Genomic DNA, 18,272 nt, shown 5'->3' on the forward strand with positions numbered 1-18,272 from the left:
GGTTAAAAACTATGAAGATGGAGGTGCGAATGCGATTGTTTTGTGAATGAATGGTGTCTTGAAATTGAAATGGTTAAAATCTTTTAATAATAGCCATTTTGGTTCGTTGTTCCCAATTTAATATTTTCAAAAATGGGGGGAATAGACTTTCTTCTGTGGTGTGATTTTGAATGCAATTCATTACCAGTCAAACTTTCTGCTTTCCATCAGCAGGGCCTTCTCTATTGGAAGTTAATCTACAAACATAATTTTACACCTCATAATATTCCAGTTTGGAATAATAGATACATATTGATAAGCAGAAAATCTGTGTACATGGGGGAATGGAAATCCAAGGGAATCTGGGCAATTGCTCATTTTATGGACAGTAATGGATTCTTGTTACAGCACAAATATCAACTTTAATGCAATGTCACGCGTTATTGATAGATGGTTGAAAGCTATACCAATGTCTCTGAAACCAATGGTGAGAGAAGACATTAGGTACTGCAAAGTTTCTCCTGGTCTGAGGCAGCTCTGCATTGAAGGAATTGATTTCTGTGATTATAAATGTACCAACAAAGTTATTAGAAATATTCTATTAAAGGAATATTATCCTAATCCAGTAAGAAGAAAATATATGTTGAAAGAATTTGGTGATGGAGAGGTTAAGAAAATAAGGAAAAGTTATATCTCATTTCCTCTTCTTCCGAAGGTTAAAGAGGTCAATTTTAACATTTTAAATGAAATCTACCCAACAAACAAATTTTTAAGACTGAGATTCGATTTTGATACTAATAACAGTATAATAAAAGTATTTTTTCTGTGTGAGTCGGTGCAATCCTTCTGGAGAGATCTGCAGAGCTGGTTACAGTCCAGGGAAATTTTGATACTACCTCTGACAGTGAAGAATATAAAGTTTGGTGTTTTTGTTGAAGATAAGAAGGTAGATTTTGTTCTCAACAATTTGGTGCTTTTAGGAAAAGATTTTATACATAAATGTAGATATTTTAAGACCAAGCCCTCCCTGATCCATTGGAAGAATGAGTTAAATATTTAGTGTAAGTCATTTAAACGGGTTAAGGATAAAAAAAGCCCTTGAATTTATTTATTTACTTGAGACTCTTAACTTGAGATAGCCCCTATTTATTTGTATTTATTTTCTCTTATTTAATTTTATTCTTATGTCGATTTGTTACGTATAAGCTTCTAGGTTTGTTTATATGCTCGACCCGAGGGAAAAGTTCTATTTTTGAATTGGATTTATATATATGTCTTGTTTGTTTGTATATTTGTATTCTGAATGAATGAATAATAAAAAAAGAAATCCCTTCTTCCTAAATTTTAAACATTACATTTTTAAAAACAACTACTACATTTACAATACTACTACTGCTACTACTAATACTACTACTACTACTACCAATACAAATAATAATAATATATATGTAAGGATTTACTGCAAAGGGTAAAAAGTAAAAGGTATGAGCATCAAAATATACTTAAAGTATCAAAACTTAAAGTAGCCTACTGTAGAATGTCCATTTCAGAATTTCCGCTTATTGTACCTATGTGTTTGTAGTACTCTATTTCATCAATGCATCAAGATAATTACATTCTTTCACGTTTTTTTCACACATGTAGAGGAACCCCCTGCCCATTGTTACACTGAATTAGGGGTCAATCAGAGCTTGCATTAAGAAATTACTTGAGTTCAGGTGTATCATCTTCCTTTCACCTTGGCTTTATTTTGAATTAATGTTATTTATGGGGTGTGCCCATATCTGTCAGTTTAACCACTTTTGCAGTAAATGTATTTCATATGTGGGAGATCTAAAAGAATACGAACATTTGCAAGTATGTCGTGCTTTGTTTTACATCTAGTAGGGCCCATGAAGGTCAAGTGTGCAAGGTGCAAAATTTGAGGTAGCTTTATTATCTTTCTTTTTTTTTTTCAGCATGTACATAGACTTTGTATTTTAATGTCACCGTCATTCAGTATAACTAAGTTGTTATGCTACACTAAAGTACACATAACGTTAAAGGGGTGATAGAATGATTATATAGGGTATTTTACACTGTTCCTTAAGGTCTCCTAAAGGGGTATGTATGTTGGGCTAAAAATTGCCCAAATGCTATTTTATTAGGCCCTTAACTACCCTGTGAATACGGCTCTATTTGAAACAAGAGCTTTTCTTCCAAATATGGTATGCTAATGAATATTCAGAATGAGCTACGCGCTGATTGGTTTGAGCAAACTACATAGAAACACATGGGAGACTCGGCAGCAGGCCTCATATTTCAGACACTGCAAAGTTATACATTGTTTATCGGGCTATTTCGTTATTAAATTCACTTGTGAGACTTTTTTAAGCAAGAAATCAACTATATAAAGCTCAAATATTGTGGCGTTTTTACCAAAAATTGATGGCTAATTGCAAATTTGGTAAGACTGTGTGTCGGAGTTCAGCCGCTGGTGCTGCCCCCCCCTCCCCCCCGCCGGTGCCGCCTTCGCAACCGGCTTGCCTTCCTTCACAGACCCCGGGCCTGCTATGAGGTACTTGAGTGCCGACACGGCTGGCAGCCCACAGCAGCGACTACCAACACCGCTGCCCTGACAGAGCCAGGGCCTTCAACTCCCCTCTTCCTGCTAGCTAAATGGCCGCGTGTTGTGAGTGAGAGCGGCGCCCCAGCGAGCTTGTTACACCAGCAATCTCTTACCACATGTTACACACATGTCACGCCACTTATACAAAATCTAATTAAAGGTCTTATAAAGCTAACGGTGTCCGATTTCAAGTTAATGAATATTTGTGAAGACAAAGTGTTTCGTTAGCTGCGACTGTCCCTTCAATCCTAGCTAGAAATCACGGATAGTTAGCTTCCTTTTCGCCTTAATTCGAGTATATTTACAGTTTCAATTAAGTCACGCCACTTACACAACATCTAACTAAATGTCTTATAAAGCTAACAACTGTGTCCGATTTCAAGTTAATATTTGTGAAGACTAGGTGTTTCGTTAGCTGTGACTGTCCCTTCAATCCTAGCTACAAATCACGGATAGTTAGCTTCCTTTTCGGTGTAATTCGAGTATATTTACATATTGAATTTCGTCATGCCACTTATACAACATCTACCTAAAGGTCTTATAAAGCTAACAACGGTGTCCGATTTCAAGTTAATTAATATTTGTGAATTCCAGAGGAATTCTAAGAGGAGGCTAGCTAGCTCTCATTGATAGAGCTCCATCCAGCCGCAGGCGCTATCAATGAGACTCGCGGACAAGCGGCGTTTATTTCCCCAATCGTTTGTTTAAATAACTCAACACATTATAATTACACACATTAAAAGATTAACTGAAACCTGTGGTAACAGATTGCTGTTGTAACAAGCTCGCTGACCGCGCTCTCACTCACACACACCGGGCATTTAGCTAGCAGGAAGAGGGGAGCCGGCCCTGGAGCTCTGTCAGAGCCGCGGCGTTTAGTGGTCCATTAGCGGTGTTACCGGTGACTCTGCGCTGGTATGGGTGTGTGGGCTGCCACGTAACAGAATTAACAGCAGGCGGCCGGCGGGGCAAGAACCCAGGCAGCACCGGCCGCTAACTCCCGGCCCGACAGTAAACAAAATTTGCAATTAGCCATCCATTTTTGTAAAGCGCCCATATTTGAGCTTTACATAGTTGATTTCTCGCAAAAAAGTTTCAGAAGTGAATTTTGTAATGGAATAGCAGAGAGTGTTGTGCGACCTAGATTCAGAAGACTACCTGATCTCAGGTCAGTTGTGTAGCCTATGGGCGTTAAATGGACCGCTCTTCTCTTAATACACCCATGGGCTGACAAAGGTTCCGGTTTTTGAGATGCTTACGCAAGCAACTAGCTTTGTTGAGATTCGCCCGTTTTCAGCGGCAGTTTCAAAATATGAGATTTTCATAGTAAAGAGGTGTCAATGGGATTTTGAGCTTCTATGTATGTCCTATTTACCCACCGAACTGTCGTTATTCAACTATGACAGGGTAAAATCGGTTTTGCATTCTATCACCCCTTCAAAATCTTTGTGTAATTATGTAATTTCTAACATTTATTGTTGTTTACAGACAAGTGATATTAAACTATATTTTTTAAATTTGCTAATTGATAAATTTTATTAATCTTAATATAACAAATCATCATGTTTATCAAAGTAATTGTGGCAGAGCTTTAGACAGAATGGTCAAACAGCTAATGTATGTACTTCATTCTTCAATAGGAAACCACTTCTTGCTACAGACAGTTGAGGTACTATCAGTGAAGTCATTTTGGTTTGACTTCATTGGGAATAGTTTGGCCTTTCAGTGCAGCCACAGCGTTTTCTACCATCCTCTGCACCATCCTTCTTGTTGTAGTGTAGGTGTTGGTGCCAACGTGGGGGGTGATCAGCACATTAGGAAGGCCAAGGAGAGGATGATCCCTGCACAAGATGAAGAAGAGGAGTTGTAAGGAGTGTTGGCAAATGTTAAATTCTGCTTCCTTTCACTATTAGCTGCTTGTTACAGCTGGATGGCTGATGAGAGTGAAGTTGCGTTGCAGAAACCAAAACAAGCTAAAAGACGCTAAAAACGTCGTAGAGCTGTACAGAGCTGCAGGGTGATAATTCTCTGTATGTTCGTGACAAGTGACATCTTTCTCATACATTTGATCCATAAAAACACTGCCTAGTGCAGCTTTGAAGAAAATTGACATAATAATGTATACATGTAGTAGAAATACAAATTGAAACATTCTTGACCCCAAAATGAAAACTATTGCATCTTATTTTATATTTATGAATCAAACTGACTTTGATATGTATGAAACTTGTTTGCCAGCAGCCTACATACTGTGGTCCTCTGTGATCTATTGATGTGACAAGGTTAATATTTGTACAGTTAAGTGAGACTATGTAACTTTTGCTGGGTATTGACTCAGTAATGTTAAGTACCCGCATCATTTAAAAAAATCTAAAGTAAGACTGTAGTAGCAAAACTCCTTAGTGTACTGAAAAGAGCAAAAGTGTGTTTTATTGCTCATGGGTAAAAAAACCCAAAAACAAAACAATTCAAAGAGGAAGAATGTTCTTCTTTCAAAAGTTATACAGTTTCACTTTAATGAACTGTGATTGGAGAGTGTGGTGAGACCTTGGTAGAGGTTCAGGGTGAGTCACGTCTAATGCCGCCGCACGAATTGTTCCAGACTGCAAAGCCTTGACTAAAGCATCCTGGTCCACAACCAGACCTGAGGCATGAAGGGTCCAAAAATGCATTAAACATCAGTGTTTCAGAATAACCTCACAGTAGTGTTTGTAATTCTTTAACCAAGATTAGTAAAAGTCTAGGAAACGCATTATCCTCACCTCTGCTGATGTTGACCAGTGTTGCTGTGGGTTTCATGAGGGACAGCTCTCTGTGGCTGATCAGGCCTGTGGTTTCAGGGGTCAGGTTGACCGCCAGCACGACGAAGTCCGATGCTTTCAGCAGGTCATCCATGTTGTCATGGTAACTCGCGCCCACTGCCTGCTCATCTTCAACGCTCCTAAACAGCACATAGAAAAGATGAAGCTGACCATTTACCACCGTCTCATTTATTCATTGCTGGTTATAGTAGCCTAGTGAGTACAGACATTGGCAAAGCTTTTTCATTATTGGATCTTGACATATTATATCATCCCAAAATTGTCATAAAATCATTTTTTCCCCGAACTTTATTTTTGGCTGTACAACAGGTATAGTTTCAGGAAGTATCCCTGTATTGATATGAACCAAAATAACTATTTTGTCATAAAAATTTTACCTCCTGCTCCGGTTGTGATACACGATCTTCATGTCAAATCCTTTGCCTCTTTGAGCAATTTTGCAGCCAATGTGTCCCATTCCAATAATTCCCAGAGTTGACCCTGTGACTTCAACTCCCATCTGGCATTGTGTATGCATGGTGTTGGGGTTAACTGCTATTTGGTGACCTATGGAAAATCAGGATATTCCCTTAAAAAAGTTTTTTTTCCAGTTTTTTTTATGACCAATAGGCCTACCACATTGAGAAGCATACTGCCTATTGTTTGGCCTCCTGTGACAAAAAATGTATGAGCACATAATGTTTAGTTTTTTTGTCAGACTTGCTCTCAAAGCCGCGTAAGTGGAAAAAGCTGAAAGTCTTAGTTTTGTAATTGTAAGGATTCATTAAACTTTGACCTCGGGAGTCTTAGGATACATGGCGTCCTTCAGATTGTAAAGCCCTTTTAAAAAAATGTATGTATGATTTTGGTCTTGACTCACCTTCAACGATATTGCGTGCCGATGCCAGAAGCAGACCCATTGCAATATCAGCAGTGGCATCGCTCACCACACCAGGGGTGTTGGTCACCTTCACTCCCAGACTGGTGATGTACGACACATCCAGGTGGTCGATGCCCACTCCTCCGTTGGCGACCACCTTCAGCGAGGGAAGTGAACTGAGCAGCGCAGGCTTGGGTGCAGGAAGGGCGTTCCACACAAACATGGCTTGGATTTTAGGACCGTGCAGCAGAGGGTTTTGAAGGAAGTCTTTGTGGCAGATGATTTGGAAGTGTTGTTTCATTATGTCAGTAACCTCTTCAATGTAACCTTGTCCGCCCACCTCTGAGATCAGAGCCCATGGCTTGTTGTCCTCCATTACCTGATGGGATAAAACACAAGTCAAAGAGGGGACAGAGGTGGAGTATATGGTGTCTGAAAATGACTGTAACAGTAACAATAACACTGCACTGTAACTTTTATTCTTGTATTTTATACCTGTCCTATTCTATTACAGCTAGTTTTTATTTTCTATTCCATTTAATTAATGTATTTAATTGTTTTAATTGCTGTTTAATGTTTTATTTAAAGCACTTTGAATTGCATTGTTGCTGAAATGTGCTATATAAATGAAGTTGCCTTTCCTCTATAGTCAAATCCATTCTCATTAATGACATAAACTTCAGCCTATTTTTTGTTAATGTTAAACAGCTATTTTGTATGTAAATCGTTTCTGTATTTATGGTTTATTCATATTATTGTTTAATATGTTCATGTTTATATAAGCACCAACCACCAAGGCAATTTCCTATAAGTGTTACTTACTTGGCAATAAATCCTTTTCCGATTCTGAACTGTTACCAACAACAACACACGACACATTCAAGTCACGATTAATGAAAATCAGTAGGACCATAAAAACTTGCAAAAATTGGGAACGGACCAGAGTGTACTCACAAGTGATCCTTGTTTGATTTCCCTCTGCTCTTGAACCAGGAAGAACTACAAGGGTATGTGGAGGATTTCAAAATAAGAGCCCTTTTCAACACCACTACTATTGCTCCCATCCCTCTCCTTCTATTACTGCCCTACAATATAGTGTTTTAAAATAACCCAGGCCATAGATAGCCTGTTTTACTTTTTTGGGTTATTAAAAAATGCCAAACAGTAACGTTGCAGAAACATGCATGAACAGAGACTGATGTCCATTAACCTGTTGCCCCTGCTGGGATACCCTGCAGGATGGCACACTATGTGGGTCAGGAGGTTCAGCAACACCATCCCATTTAATGTTTTACCTGACTGGAAAGGTGTAGCTGTAGACTTTGACCCAGACTTTATTTTAGGCATCTGTATTAAATTTGAATTGTCAAGCCAAATCTGAGATAACACTGCTTATATATTATAACACATTATGACATCATTAGGGTTATTTTTTCAGACTTTTAGAAAGCTCCATTCAGAGCCACAGAGGACATGATGCAACTGTTCTCACACAGTACTCCTTGTGACAAGTAAACTGAGCATGGTCATGATTGGTGGAGTGTCCCTTTAAGTTGAATTTGGTTGCACTTAACTAATTAAAATTGCACTTCAAGTCTGTGTTTCAATGTAATATTAGTATAATTTTATTTTAACTCACCATTACCCCTGGACCGTAATTCAGCCTGAAATCTGACCTGCACCAAACACTCCTTCATCTCTCCCTCTTCTCCTATAAATCTATAATGTTAAACACTGTGGTATTCATATAATCGTTGTGGTGCAATTCCTTTGCACCACAACGATTATATGAATATAAGAGCCCTGCACCCTGCATCTTCTTACCCCAACCAAAGTTTGTATCCTGCATATCCCCCCAAATACTTGTGAACTGTATATTGCAAACCTTTTTGTGTTGCAGTTGGCGTACGGATCTGTGCATGTTTGTCACATTTAGGATCTGGGACGCTTGTGCTGGACCCCACAGTCTCCTCACACACCGGACATAGCAGACACTTTGCATTCTGGCTGGCAAATTCATGATATTGTCAATGTGTAGTTTATTATGTTAAAAATAAAAACAAAAAACATGAGCACAGCATTAATGCTTATCTGTAAATATAGATTAAAATGATTAAATTAAAATAATCCTCAAGAGATTTAACATAAAACAGAGGGAAGTAAAGTGTTACATACTGTATGTAAAAGGTGCATGAAGTAAAAGTCCATAGGTCAAATTGCTATGAATAAATTATTAACTTGTGGGTCAAATAAAGAATCCAAAACAAACCTGTGTGTTTGTGTGTGTGTTAAAAAAGAAAATGCATTAAATGATCCAAAAATATTTGATACACATAGTGGTGAAATGGCATCGAATTTGAATTTCACTTAATATTAGTTGAGTTCTCACCTTTAGCTGGAGCTTGAGGAGTTTTTCTCCACCCTGCTGTTTCCTGACTCTCAGTTATGAGAAGTGCAAACGGAGGGGGTGAAGTAAGACATTTAGCTGGTCTTTGATAATATTCAACCTCCCGTTTGCTTTAGATGAAAAGATGAAACTTGAGAAGCTGATCTGAAAGCAGCACAGAGGGTTGTCTACACCAGGTGGCAAAGGGAGGAAAGGAAGAGAGGAATTCATTAGGCTCAGTGGTCTACCAGGCAAAAGCTTAAAAGGGTGGTGATTGCACAAGACTGAGCACAACGGTCCAAAACTTGAGAAAACCATCCTCAGTGGGCAAGTTAAGCAAATGTAGCAGGAAATAACAGTTGGAAGAGCAAAATATATAAGAGTAAATGTGGTTTTGTTACGTGCATGAAAACTGACAGTTAACCAACTAAATTTATGACCACCATGTGCAAAAAGTATGGATTCTAGCATCAACACAATGTGGAAAAGGTATAAGATTATGTAAAATTTGTACACTATGAAAGTGTGGAGTAATATGAATTATGAACATCTATTAATCACATGCAAATTATAACAATAAGATAATTTTGTGAGTATGAAAAATGATAATAACATTCAGATGAGTAAAATGTGTGTAAATTCACATGGATACTTTCCAAAAAAGAAACAAACAGCCGCGTGTGGGGTTGCTACCCAGCTCTATTAATGTACTAACAATTTTAACGTGAAATAGTCATCTAAATAAGTGCTTTTTAACTTTTTGCAAGAAGAGTGCCTTAGATCTTTCTGAACTTTGTGTTCCTTCCAAAGAGCAGCTTTGTGATTTGTTTGAACTTCTGAGCACTCTGAGGACTTTTTTCTTCTAAAGTCACATTGAGAAGTGTCATAAAAAGTCATAAAAGTAAAAAAAAAAAAAAATCTACAGTGCCGCAAACAAGAAAAAAACAAGAAATTAATCAACTTAATGTTCAGTATTTTTATTTGTGTATGTATGCACCAATCACCAAGGCAAATTCCATGTAGGGTAACTACTGTGGCAATAAACTCCTTTCTCATTCTGATTTATTTATACAGCTCTTTTAAAAACTCAACAGAAGAAGGGAAAAGAAAGACATACTTGTGCTGGAAAAACTATCTAACTAAAAGTACAAAGTTAGATGGCAGAATCAAGAATATGGGGTTGGTGTGCAGGCTGCTGCTGGATGAAATTTTGGTCACTAGAATTTCAATACTTACAAAACTTACTTTAGTGTCACCAATTTAAGAAAGACCCTTTTACTCTTTAGGACCGAAATAGCAAAAAATTGCCGGTGCAACACAGATGTCTGCTTACTTGATGGTTTTATTTCTTAAGGTGCATAACAGTGACTAACGTTTCGATGTAAGATTACATCTTCATCAGAGTCACCAAGGATTCTGATGAAGATTGGCTGCACCGGATTGTTGTGGTCTGCAGAAGCGCAGAGAACTTCCCTTTTTTCCTGAATACTACATTAGGACTGATTAGGACGCAAATGCCAATTGAACATTCAACCACTAGGTGGCAGTAATACATTAACCTATGGTGGCAGCACTGTGACTTCTTCACGTGTGTTTGAATGGGCCATTAAAGTAAAGAAATGTGTGCAGGTCGTGGCCTTAGTCTGGACATGAGAGTGAGTTCATATAATGTTTCATCAGAAGGGTTTTTACAGGCCTGCAGAGGTGAAATAATTGAGTAGCTATTTCACAAGAACATATCAAGAAGTTACAAAGTTAAAAAATAAACAACAACAAATTATTTTTCTGCCTCTTTGTTATCCCTTATGTAATCTTGTGAGCCATCAAATTTATCTTGGGGCGGTCTCCATCCTCTATGTCGGGAAACATACTGTGTCAATAGGCCTTTCTCACAGCAGACATTTTGACATGTCATAGTAGGAAAAGTCCCAGATGTTTCTAATAACTAACTAATGATGACTCTGTTTTATGTGTTCAGTGAGAGTGACCTATAGCATGAACTATACCAGGAACCTGAAATCATAGCAACTAAATGGAATTCAGCCATTGTTAATTATTTACACCTGTGTTGTTTCTACTGTGACAAGTCAAATGTCTTCTGTGAAAAGGCCTATAAGTCACACAGAGGTGAAGAGAATTTTATATAGCAAAGGAATAAACTATAGCCTTATAACACAATTTAGCTGTTTGCTTTAAAATAGCTTATTTTAACATTTAACATTTACAACACATTAACAGTGATTTATTATGTGTGTATGTGTGTGTGTGTGTGTGTGTGTGTGTGTGTGTTTGTGTGTGTGTGTTCCTGCAACAAGCCAGAGCATCAGGGATGGTCACGTGTGCAAGGCAGTTGCCGGTCAGCAGCTTACCTGTTTTCACTGTTAAGTAATCTCCCCACCTGAAAGCATCTGCTCCTCTTCTCCTCCCTCTCCTCCCTGTAGCTCCTTATCCCTCCCTCTTTTCACTTCTCCTCTACACCTGTGTCTGTTGCTTCTCTTCACCTCTCCCATCTCCCCTTTCTTGCTTACTTGTCTACCCCTCTGTCATCTGGGCACTCCCCCAAACTTTCACCGCCACTCTTCACATTTATTCACCCACCTTTCTTGTCCTTGCCTCCATCTTCTTCTCTTTTTAGATTTTTACCATCCCCTCCCATCCCCTCTTTTTTTTTATGTCTCTCCTTCATGCATCTGAGACAGCTTCCTCCTTGGTTCATTTATCTATACTGTCCAGGAGTCATTAAGGCTTTCATTAAGCTAGTTTAGATCTCCAGACAAGCTCCGGTTCGATCTGCCGCCACGTTTGACAACAGGTGGCCTTTTAGCAAAGTGCTGACTCACGTGTTAGACACAGCAATTATATCCCTGGTTCATCACAAAGCATTTTGGATATTGTTGACTGTTCTCTTCTCTGATTAAATAAGCAGACATGGAAGTGTGATCCATGTCACATCAGGAGGTCAAAGGGCAAGTTTTATTTTGTATTTTAAGGACAATGCATCACATTTTATTAAAGCATAGTTTTCAATACCACCCCTCCTAATAAACATTTCATGGCTCAGTATGACAGAACATGTTGTGTGGCGTGTCATGGTCTGATGTTGGTTGACAGTTGAGGACTTGATACCTGTGGTGTTACAGCTGTCATGGAACAGCACAACTTATTGACGTGAGTCCACAGCCTCATCCTGACTCAGCTTATCGGCTCCGCAGAGCTCTTTGAAGTCAAGGTGCAGTTGCTTTTCACTTTACCTTTTCTGAGCAGATAAAAATAAAACTCCAAAACAATGCACATGACTTTGTAGGATTTATAAATGGTTGTCATATCTGCTTTCTTGTATTTTCTGGCAGAAGTAAATTGCAGTGAAACAAGACATGTATCTATTTATAACTCTTTTTCTACTGTCAGTTCCAGAGATAAACTAATAAAGTGATCTGGAAAGAGTCAGAAATAATGCGGGGTAGTAATATTTTCCAATTAATAATTAAATGTTTCAATGAATTGAACCAGATACCAGAGTTCTGTTTTGGTGGCTTGTATGGGGTGCTTGCATTTATCATTTAGGTGTAAATTAAGTTATATTTTGTTTACTCTGTGGGGGCATTTTTACTTGCTGCAATCCTGCACATTATTGTGTCTTTTTAAAACTGTAATAAATAGTTGGCACTTCTCCAAGCATTAAACATATTTCCAGACCATGATACCACTATATGGTGGGAGAAGTATTGAGATCCTTTACTTAAGTAAAAGTAACAATACAAGAGTGTGAAAATAGTAAATAAGTATTATCAGCAAAACAAATATTGTATTTGCCACTGTTGTCACAATTTTTTTAGGTTGGCCCTAAAAAAGTAAAAAGCTGGTAAAAAACCCCAAAAACCCCCCCCCCTCTGTGTGGGGGTTGTTTTTCTTTTTTGTGTTTTTTTTTAAATAAAAAAAATATATATATATTTTTTTTTTTTTTTTTTTTCTTTTATCCTTTTTCCCCCCCCCCCCCCCCTTCCCCCCCCCCCTTCGGCTTTTGTTTGTTTTTGTTTTTTTTTTTTTTTTTTTTTTTTTTTTTTTTTTTTTATTTTTTATCTTAATTCTTTTTTTTTCTTTATTTTTTTTTTTTTTTTTAAAAAAAATAATTTTTTAATTTTATATTTTTTTTTTTTTTTTTTTTTTTTTTTTTCTTTTTTCTTTTTTTTTTTTTTTTCCCCCCCATGTTACTGGACAAGTTTAGAGGATTTCTCCTCTTGCATGTGCTGTTTTCTTGCAGAAGTGCAACAGAGTGGTTGCAGAATGGTTCTGAAGAAGCTCCACATGCAGCTCTCAGCATGTCCTGGTTGAGAATAAATTCCCCTGCTGGGTATAATCCAGTCAGCTTGAGCATTAGTCTGCTACTCATGACGCACAGGTTGACTCAGTAGAGCCGTCCTTGTTCTCTGACTGCTGTCAGATCACCTGCTCCTCTCTGATGTCCAGTGACACATGCTTTGTCTTTTGATACAGTGGACACCTTCAGTATACACTAAATACATATAAAACCACTTTTACTGCAGATCATAATAGCACATATTGTTCAGTAATTTTGCAGCGTCAGAGTAAGAAACTTGAAAATGAGAACTGCAACAGAAACAGTAACAAAGTCATGATGATGCATTCGTCATCTTTTGTCGTGGAGAACTTTTGAAAGTGTAACTTTTAAGAGACATTTGCTCAATAAGATCACAGTTCTCAGCCAGGGGATGGCTGCCAGAGAGCTTAGCTCAGCTCGAAACTTCGGACACACTCCTCAGCGGGTTCAGAGCAGCACAAGGTTTGCTCTGTGTGGTTAGATAACAGATCAACGAGAAGAGGTGTTTGGTCCTCTACTGTGCAGCTCAGTGACTTCTTCATCCAGCTACTTAGCCTCGTCTTATAGCCTCCGTTACATAATAACGGAGTCTGTGCAGAGCCAAGGGCCGGCTGAGTTAGCATCTTGGCGTTTGTACTGTGGCAGGCTGGTGCGCGTGTGTGTGTGTGTGTATGGATGAGTTTAGAGTTGGGGATTGCTTTCCAGTCAGATCAATGATATGCAAACCTATTAGTCAGAGGTTGCAGTGCTAGCTCCACAGTACTCAAGGACTCTCCCTCAGGGTCCAACTTACTGATGAGCTCTCTCACTTCTGTTGAGAGTGAGTAACAATGATGAATGATAAAGTCAACGACATGAGAATCACAGCATTATAATGTCAAACAATGCTACAATGGCACTGAACTACTCACCTGAAACTGCATTGGTACAGGCATCAGAGTCACTCATGATCCAAGTTCAATCATTAAAAATGGATTTATTGACCATTGTTGTTTGAAATATGCTAGTTCTCCAGTTATAATTTTAATTACACCAATGTCATGAAGAAAACAGAAGAAACCAAATTTACAACAAGACAAATTTACAACAAGACAAAACCAGTAACATCTAATACTGATCATGATCACAGATTGCATGGCACTCATTGGACAGTATTGTTTTTGAAAACTGGATGTTAATGTTTTCTGTCATGGTTTAAAATATATGTTTGCTCATTCATCATTTTTTCCTGTTTGCTTGTTTATACTTTGTGTTGTAACTCTGCTGTCATTTCAGACCCTGCCACTCCCATCAGTAGATTCACTTCACCTGCACATCCTCCCCACTCACCTGTTCCCAGTACATTCCACTCACCCCAGGCACATTGTCTCTGTGCTTTATGCCTAAGCTTCCCAACATTAAGTTTATTGTTCAAACAGTTTTTGATCGTGACCTAGTTTTGACCCAGTTTGTAAATTTCGTGTTTTTGCCTTAGCAACCAGAACAGTACAAACCCTTTGTACTGTTAGCTGCCTTAATTTTTGTATCCTTGTTAAGTTAAGACTCTTTGCTTCTACCTCTGCCCCCTAAGTCGTGCTCCTGGGTTATTTTGCCTCTGAACTGTGACAGTTTTCTCTCAATCATGTTTTTAGAGATGCCCATGTAACTTGGGGGTAAATATACTGACCATTATCAAAACATCCCCGGTTTGAATATGACCGGGACCTTACAGTTTTTCTTGATTGCTTTGATACAGCAGTCAACTCAAACTCCACATTTTCAAAACAGTTAACACACAGGCCGAAACAGTGACACTCATGGTCAAAACGAAACATTTTGTTTGCAAAAGGCTCTAACCGTGCCAAAACATTTAAAATATGCACCAAAAGCAAATTTTGCCTTCAAACAACACAATTTGAAAACAACTGTATGAGCTCTTCCAATCAACCATTACACAGTGGACAACAAAATACAAAATACAGCACTCAGTGCGAATCAGTGCACCATTGCTTGTAATTGTAACCTATTACTGTAGGGAGCTTTCATGCCAGTGCCATTTGTTGTCAAATTTGCCTTCTTGCAAAGAATTGGATCCAGAATCAGAAATGATTTGATGCAAATTTTATTGATTCCATTGATTCTTATTTTCAAACTGTGGCTAAAAACGGAAATACTGTAAATATTACACAAAATACATACATACAAACCAAACCAAAATAAAATCTATTAGAGTACAGGAAATTAAGAAAATAAAAATAAAATCTATTACAGTAAAGTATAAACATCTATTACTGTAGAGTATAAGAAATAGCCACTATTGATACTCAGTCTCTTCTGTCTTGACGATGGGGCCACATGGCCTAACCCTGCTGACTGATTGCTAATTGAAGATTTGTGTCAAGGAGTGTCAAACAGGTGCTTCAGTGATTTCATACTGATGTAGGTAGTTTCTAATAGTTAGGAACAGATGGTTTCTGTTTGATTACCATAGCTAAAACAATGGAGTATGGACTGCTTGAATGACAGCCGTGTTAACTGTTCTGCAAAAGGGTGGGGAAAATGTGTCATATCCAATGAGAAAGGGTTAACACATTTGCAATAGGTGTCTTCTGCTCTGCTGAGATAGTGATAATGAAAACCTAGTGGATCCCAGTTTCTTTAAGCAGGTCAAAGCAATCAAGAAAAACTGTAGTTGCATTTCTCCCCCATTTATTCTTATCCCTCTGCTGTCAATAAAAAGGCATAAAATTACCCCCTGAAAAAAACTTGCTTAGATGCTTTTTGCACCTGCACACAACTGGGGTTGGATGTGCACACAAAACATCTCTTCTATAATTATGAGAGTTTTTTTTTTCATATTCTACAGTAAACATGTCATATTTCCAACAGGACATGCTGACCTGAGTTTAATGTTGCATGTGTCTCCATTGTAGTATGCATTCATCCATGCATCTCAGTTCACTAAACCTCTGGGTATGGCAATGTCAGGGTTTATATAACATAATATACCACTAAAATTTCGAGGGACATTGGTCCTGCCCTGCTGAGATATGACTTCTATATACATTTCTTTTATAGCCAACATTGTTAGCTGTTAATTGCAACATTGCAAAGAAGTGCAACATGACATTTTTATCTCACATATCACTGAGATGATGCCTGCATGCACCTGTCCTGAATGCTTTTTAGACATGTATGACTTCTCTGTTATGCTTAGTTTTTGAATTCAGCAAATCATTCTGTCTGTTAGAGAGGTCAGGTGTTTGCTGACTCAGCAAGCAGGAGGGGTTCTCAGTGTACTTTATAAGGCCATTAAGAATATGGGCTGAATAAGCCCGGTGGCTTTGACTTCCACTAATTATTTCAGGCAAAGCATGGCTCCCAATATGACTGGGCATAAGGGAACATAAACCATAAACTCTCTCATCAATATCATGCAATACTCAGAAATAAATAAGCTTATTGTGAAGTCCATCCAACAAAATATATCAACTAGAGGTAATATAAGTGAATGCAAAGAAAGTAAAATTTAAATAAAATAAGGTCTACAACTATTTATCTTTATCATTTGAATTCTTGCAAAGCACAAGGTTGCAAATACTCCTCATTAGGGAAAAACAGCAAAGTGGAAAAAATACACATAATGCATGCAAAACTATGGTTAGAGAATACATTTGCATCAAATTACATTTGCATTAAATGTCATTATTGAAGACAAGAATTTTGCATGGTGTAACCTGAGCACACATGCATTGCACGGGCGCACAAACAGCTAATACCTCTGTTTTCCCATCATTTTAGCTTTCTGAAATATTTGAAATGCTGCTTTAAGGGTTTTTATTTGTTTTGTTTTTCCTATCAGCAGCAAGTGTCACAACCTCTAACCCGATAAACTCTTGTTAGCAAAAATACACAAGTAAACTCCATCTTCTGAGGATGACTGTGAGATGCTGCTAATAGCAGCAGGAAAAAGCTAGTGCACTTGGAGTTAATATGATTTTTTGTCAAACATAAAATATTATGCTAATATGAAAAAGATAAGATTGTATACTGCCCTACAAAGGCAAAGTGCAGTAACTATGCCAACACTGAAACTGAGAAAAATAGCATCAAAGTTTTCATACAGGCCAGCCAAACATGTTGTAGGTACAATAGTGTTGATACTTTTATGTAATACCTTTACAGGAAGGAAAATGTTATACATAAAAAAACAGACCATTGATATGACCTTTGACCCTAAAAATGTAGATACTGCACTCTGCCTTTGTCTAACCTCAAGCAACTAAAACACTATTACAAAGGCAGAGTGCAGTATCTACAATTGAAATGTGTTAATCCAACTTTCTTTTTTTATACCTTATACATTTTCATTTGTTTTAATTGGTTTTATGTTTTGTTTATGGATGTTTATAGGTTGAGTGTTGAAAGTGCTTGGTAGTAACCTTCATCCAGTGTATTCAAGAATAGTATTTTGTCGTAATGCCCCTGTTACATCAGTCCAAAATGATTAAATTGTTATTCTCATTATTTTCCCCAAAACATCCTTATAATTTTACACACAATCAAAATGCTGGAATTTTTGTTTGTGTTTGTTTTTATGTTAATTGAAAAGTAATTCATTAAATACCAAGGTTACTTATAAAACGGCACTTAAAAATTCATATACATTTAACAACATAACTCAAACAGAATAACAAGAGTGTGTGTGTGTGTGTGTGTGTGTGTGTGTGTGTGTACACTCCCAAGCTAGACAACATTATAAAGCAGATGCGTTAGGCACAGTCACAGTATGCTGCCTTACTTTATATGAAAAATTGTGTTGTTGCGTGAGACGGTGTGCATATGTCCATTTCATGTGTCAGTCAATTTTGCGAGACATTGAAAAAAAGATGTTTTACTCTGACAACTGAAAATAGATATTGACATATTAATATTTTTATTGAGAACGTAGCCTATCTCCATATAAAAAAATACTCATAAAATGAAATGAAACTAGTGTAACTGAGCGTTTCTTATATTGTCTCACTGTTTGGGCTCTAAAATAAGACGGCACGTCTCACTTAATTCAACCGCTGACAACACTGACAACGGTCAGAAAATACAACGCTTTTTCCACTTCCCTTTTCCCGTCAAAATAAAAGCTCTATGTTTACAACTTCCTCTTAAGCTTCAACTGAGAGATTACCTAATAAAATACATTACAATAGCGTAAGTAATGAAGACAACAAGAAACAAAACAGTTATGACAGCGTTTCCACAGTGGATAGATGCTAACGTTACTGCCTTCAAGGGGAGCAGGT

General features: G+C 37.7%; 1 protein-coding gene across 9 annotated transcripts; it reads right to left on the minus strand.

Annotated features, from left to right (window-relative positions):
• Window positions 1-3,927: 3,927 nt before the first annotated feature.
• Window positions 3,928-11,331, minus strand: LOC120570780 (probable 2-ketogluconate reductase). 9 transcript variants are annotated; one of them, XM_039819307.1, is made up of 8 exons: window positions 11,253-11,331; window positions 8,658-8,842; window positions 8,154-8,275; window positions 6,269-6,647; window positions 5,787-5,955; window positions 5,350-5,528; window positions 5,135-5,231; window positions 4,272-4,428 (listed from the first exon to the last, which is right to left on the minus strand). In XM_039819307.1, the coding sequence occupies exons 3-8, from the start codon at window positions 8,268-8,270 to the stop codon at window positions 4,272-4,274; spliced, it is 1,098 nt and encodes a 365-aa protein (XP_039675241.1). In that variant the 5' UTR covers window positions 8,271-8,275; window positions 8,658-8,842; window positions 11,253-11,331. The 9 variants fall into 9 exon arrangements, with proteins under 9 accessions (XP_039675243.1, XP_039675241.1, XP_039675242.1 ...); XM_039819308.1 differs by lacking the exon at window positions 11,253-11,331 and having other exon boundaries at window positions 8,154-8,271; window positions 8,658-8,918; XM_039819306.1 differs by lacking the exon at window positions 11,253-11,331 and having other exon boundaries at window positions 8,658-8,918.
• Between the last annotated feature and the right edge of the window lie 6,941 nt (window positions 11,332-18,272).

This window comes from Perca fluviatilis, chromosome 13, assembly GCF_010015445.1.
Source record: "Perca fluviatilis chromosome 13, GENO_Pfluv_1.0, whole genome shotgun sequence".
Classification (NCBI taxonomy): domain Eukaryota; kingdom Metazoa; phylum Chordata; class Actinopteri; order Perciformes; family Percidae; genus Perca; species Perca fluviatilis.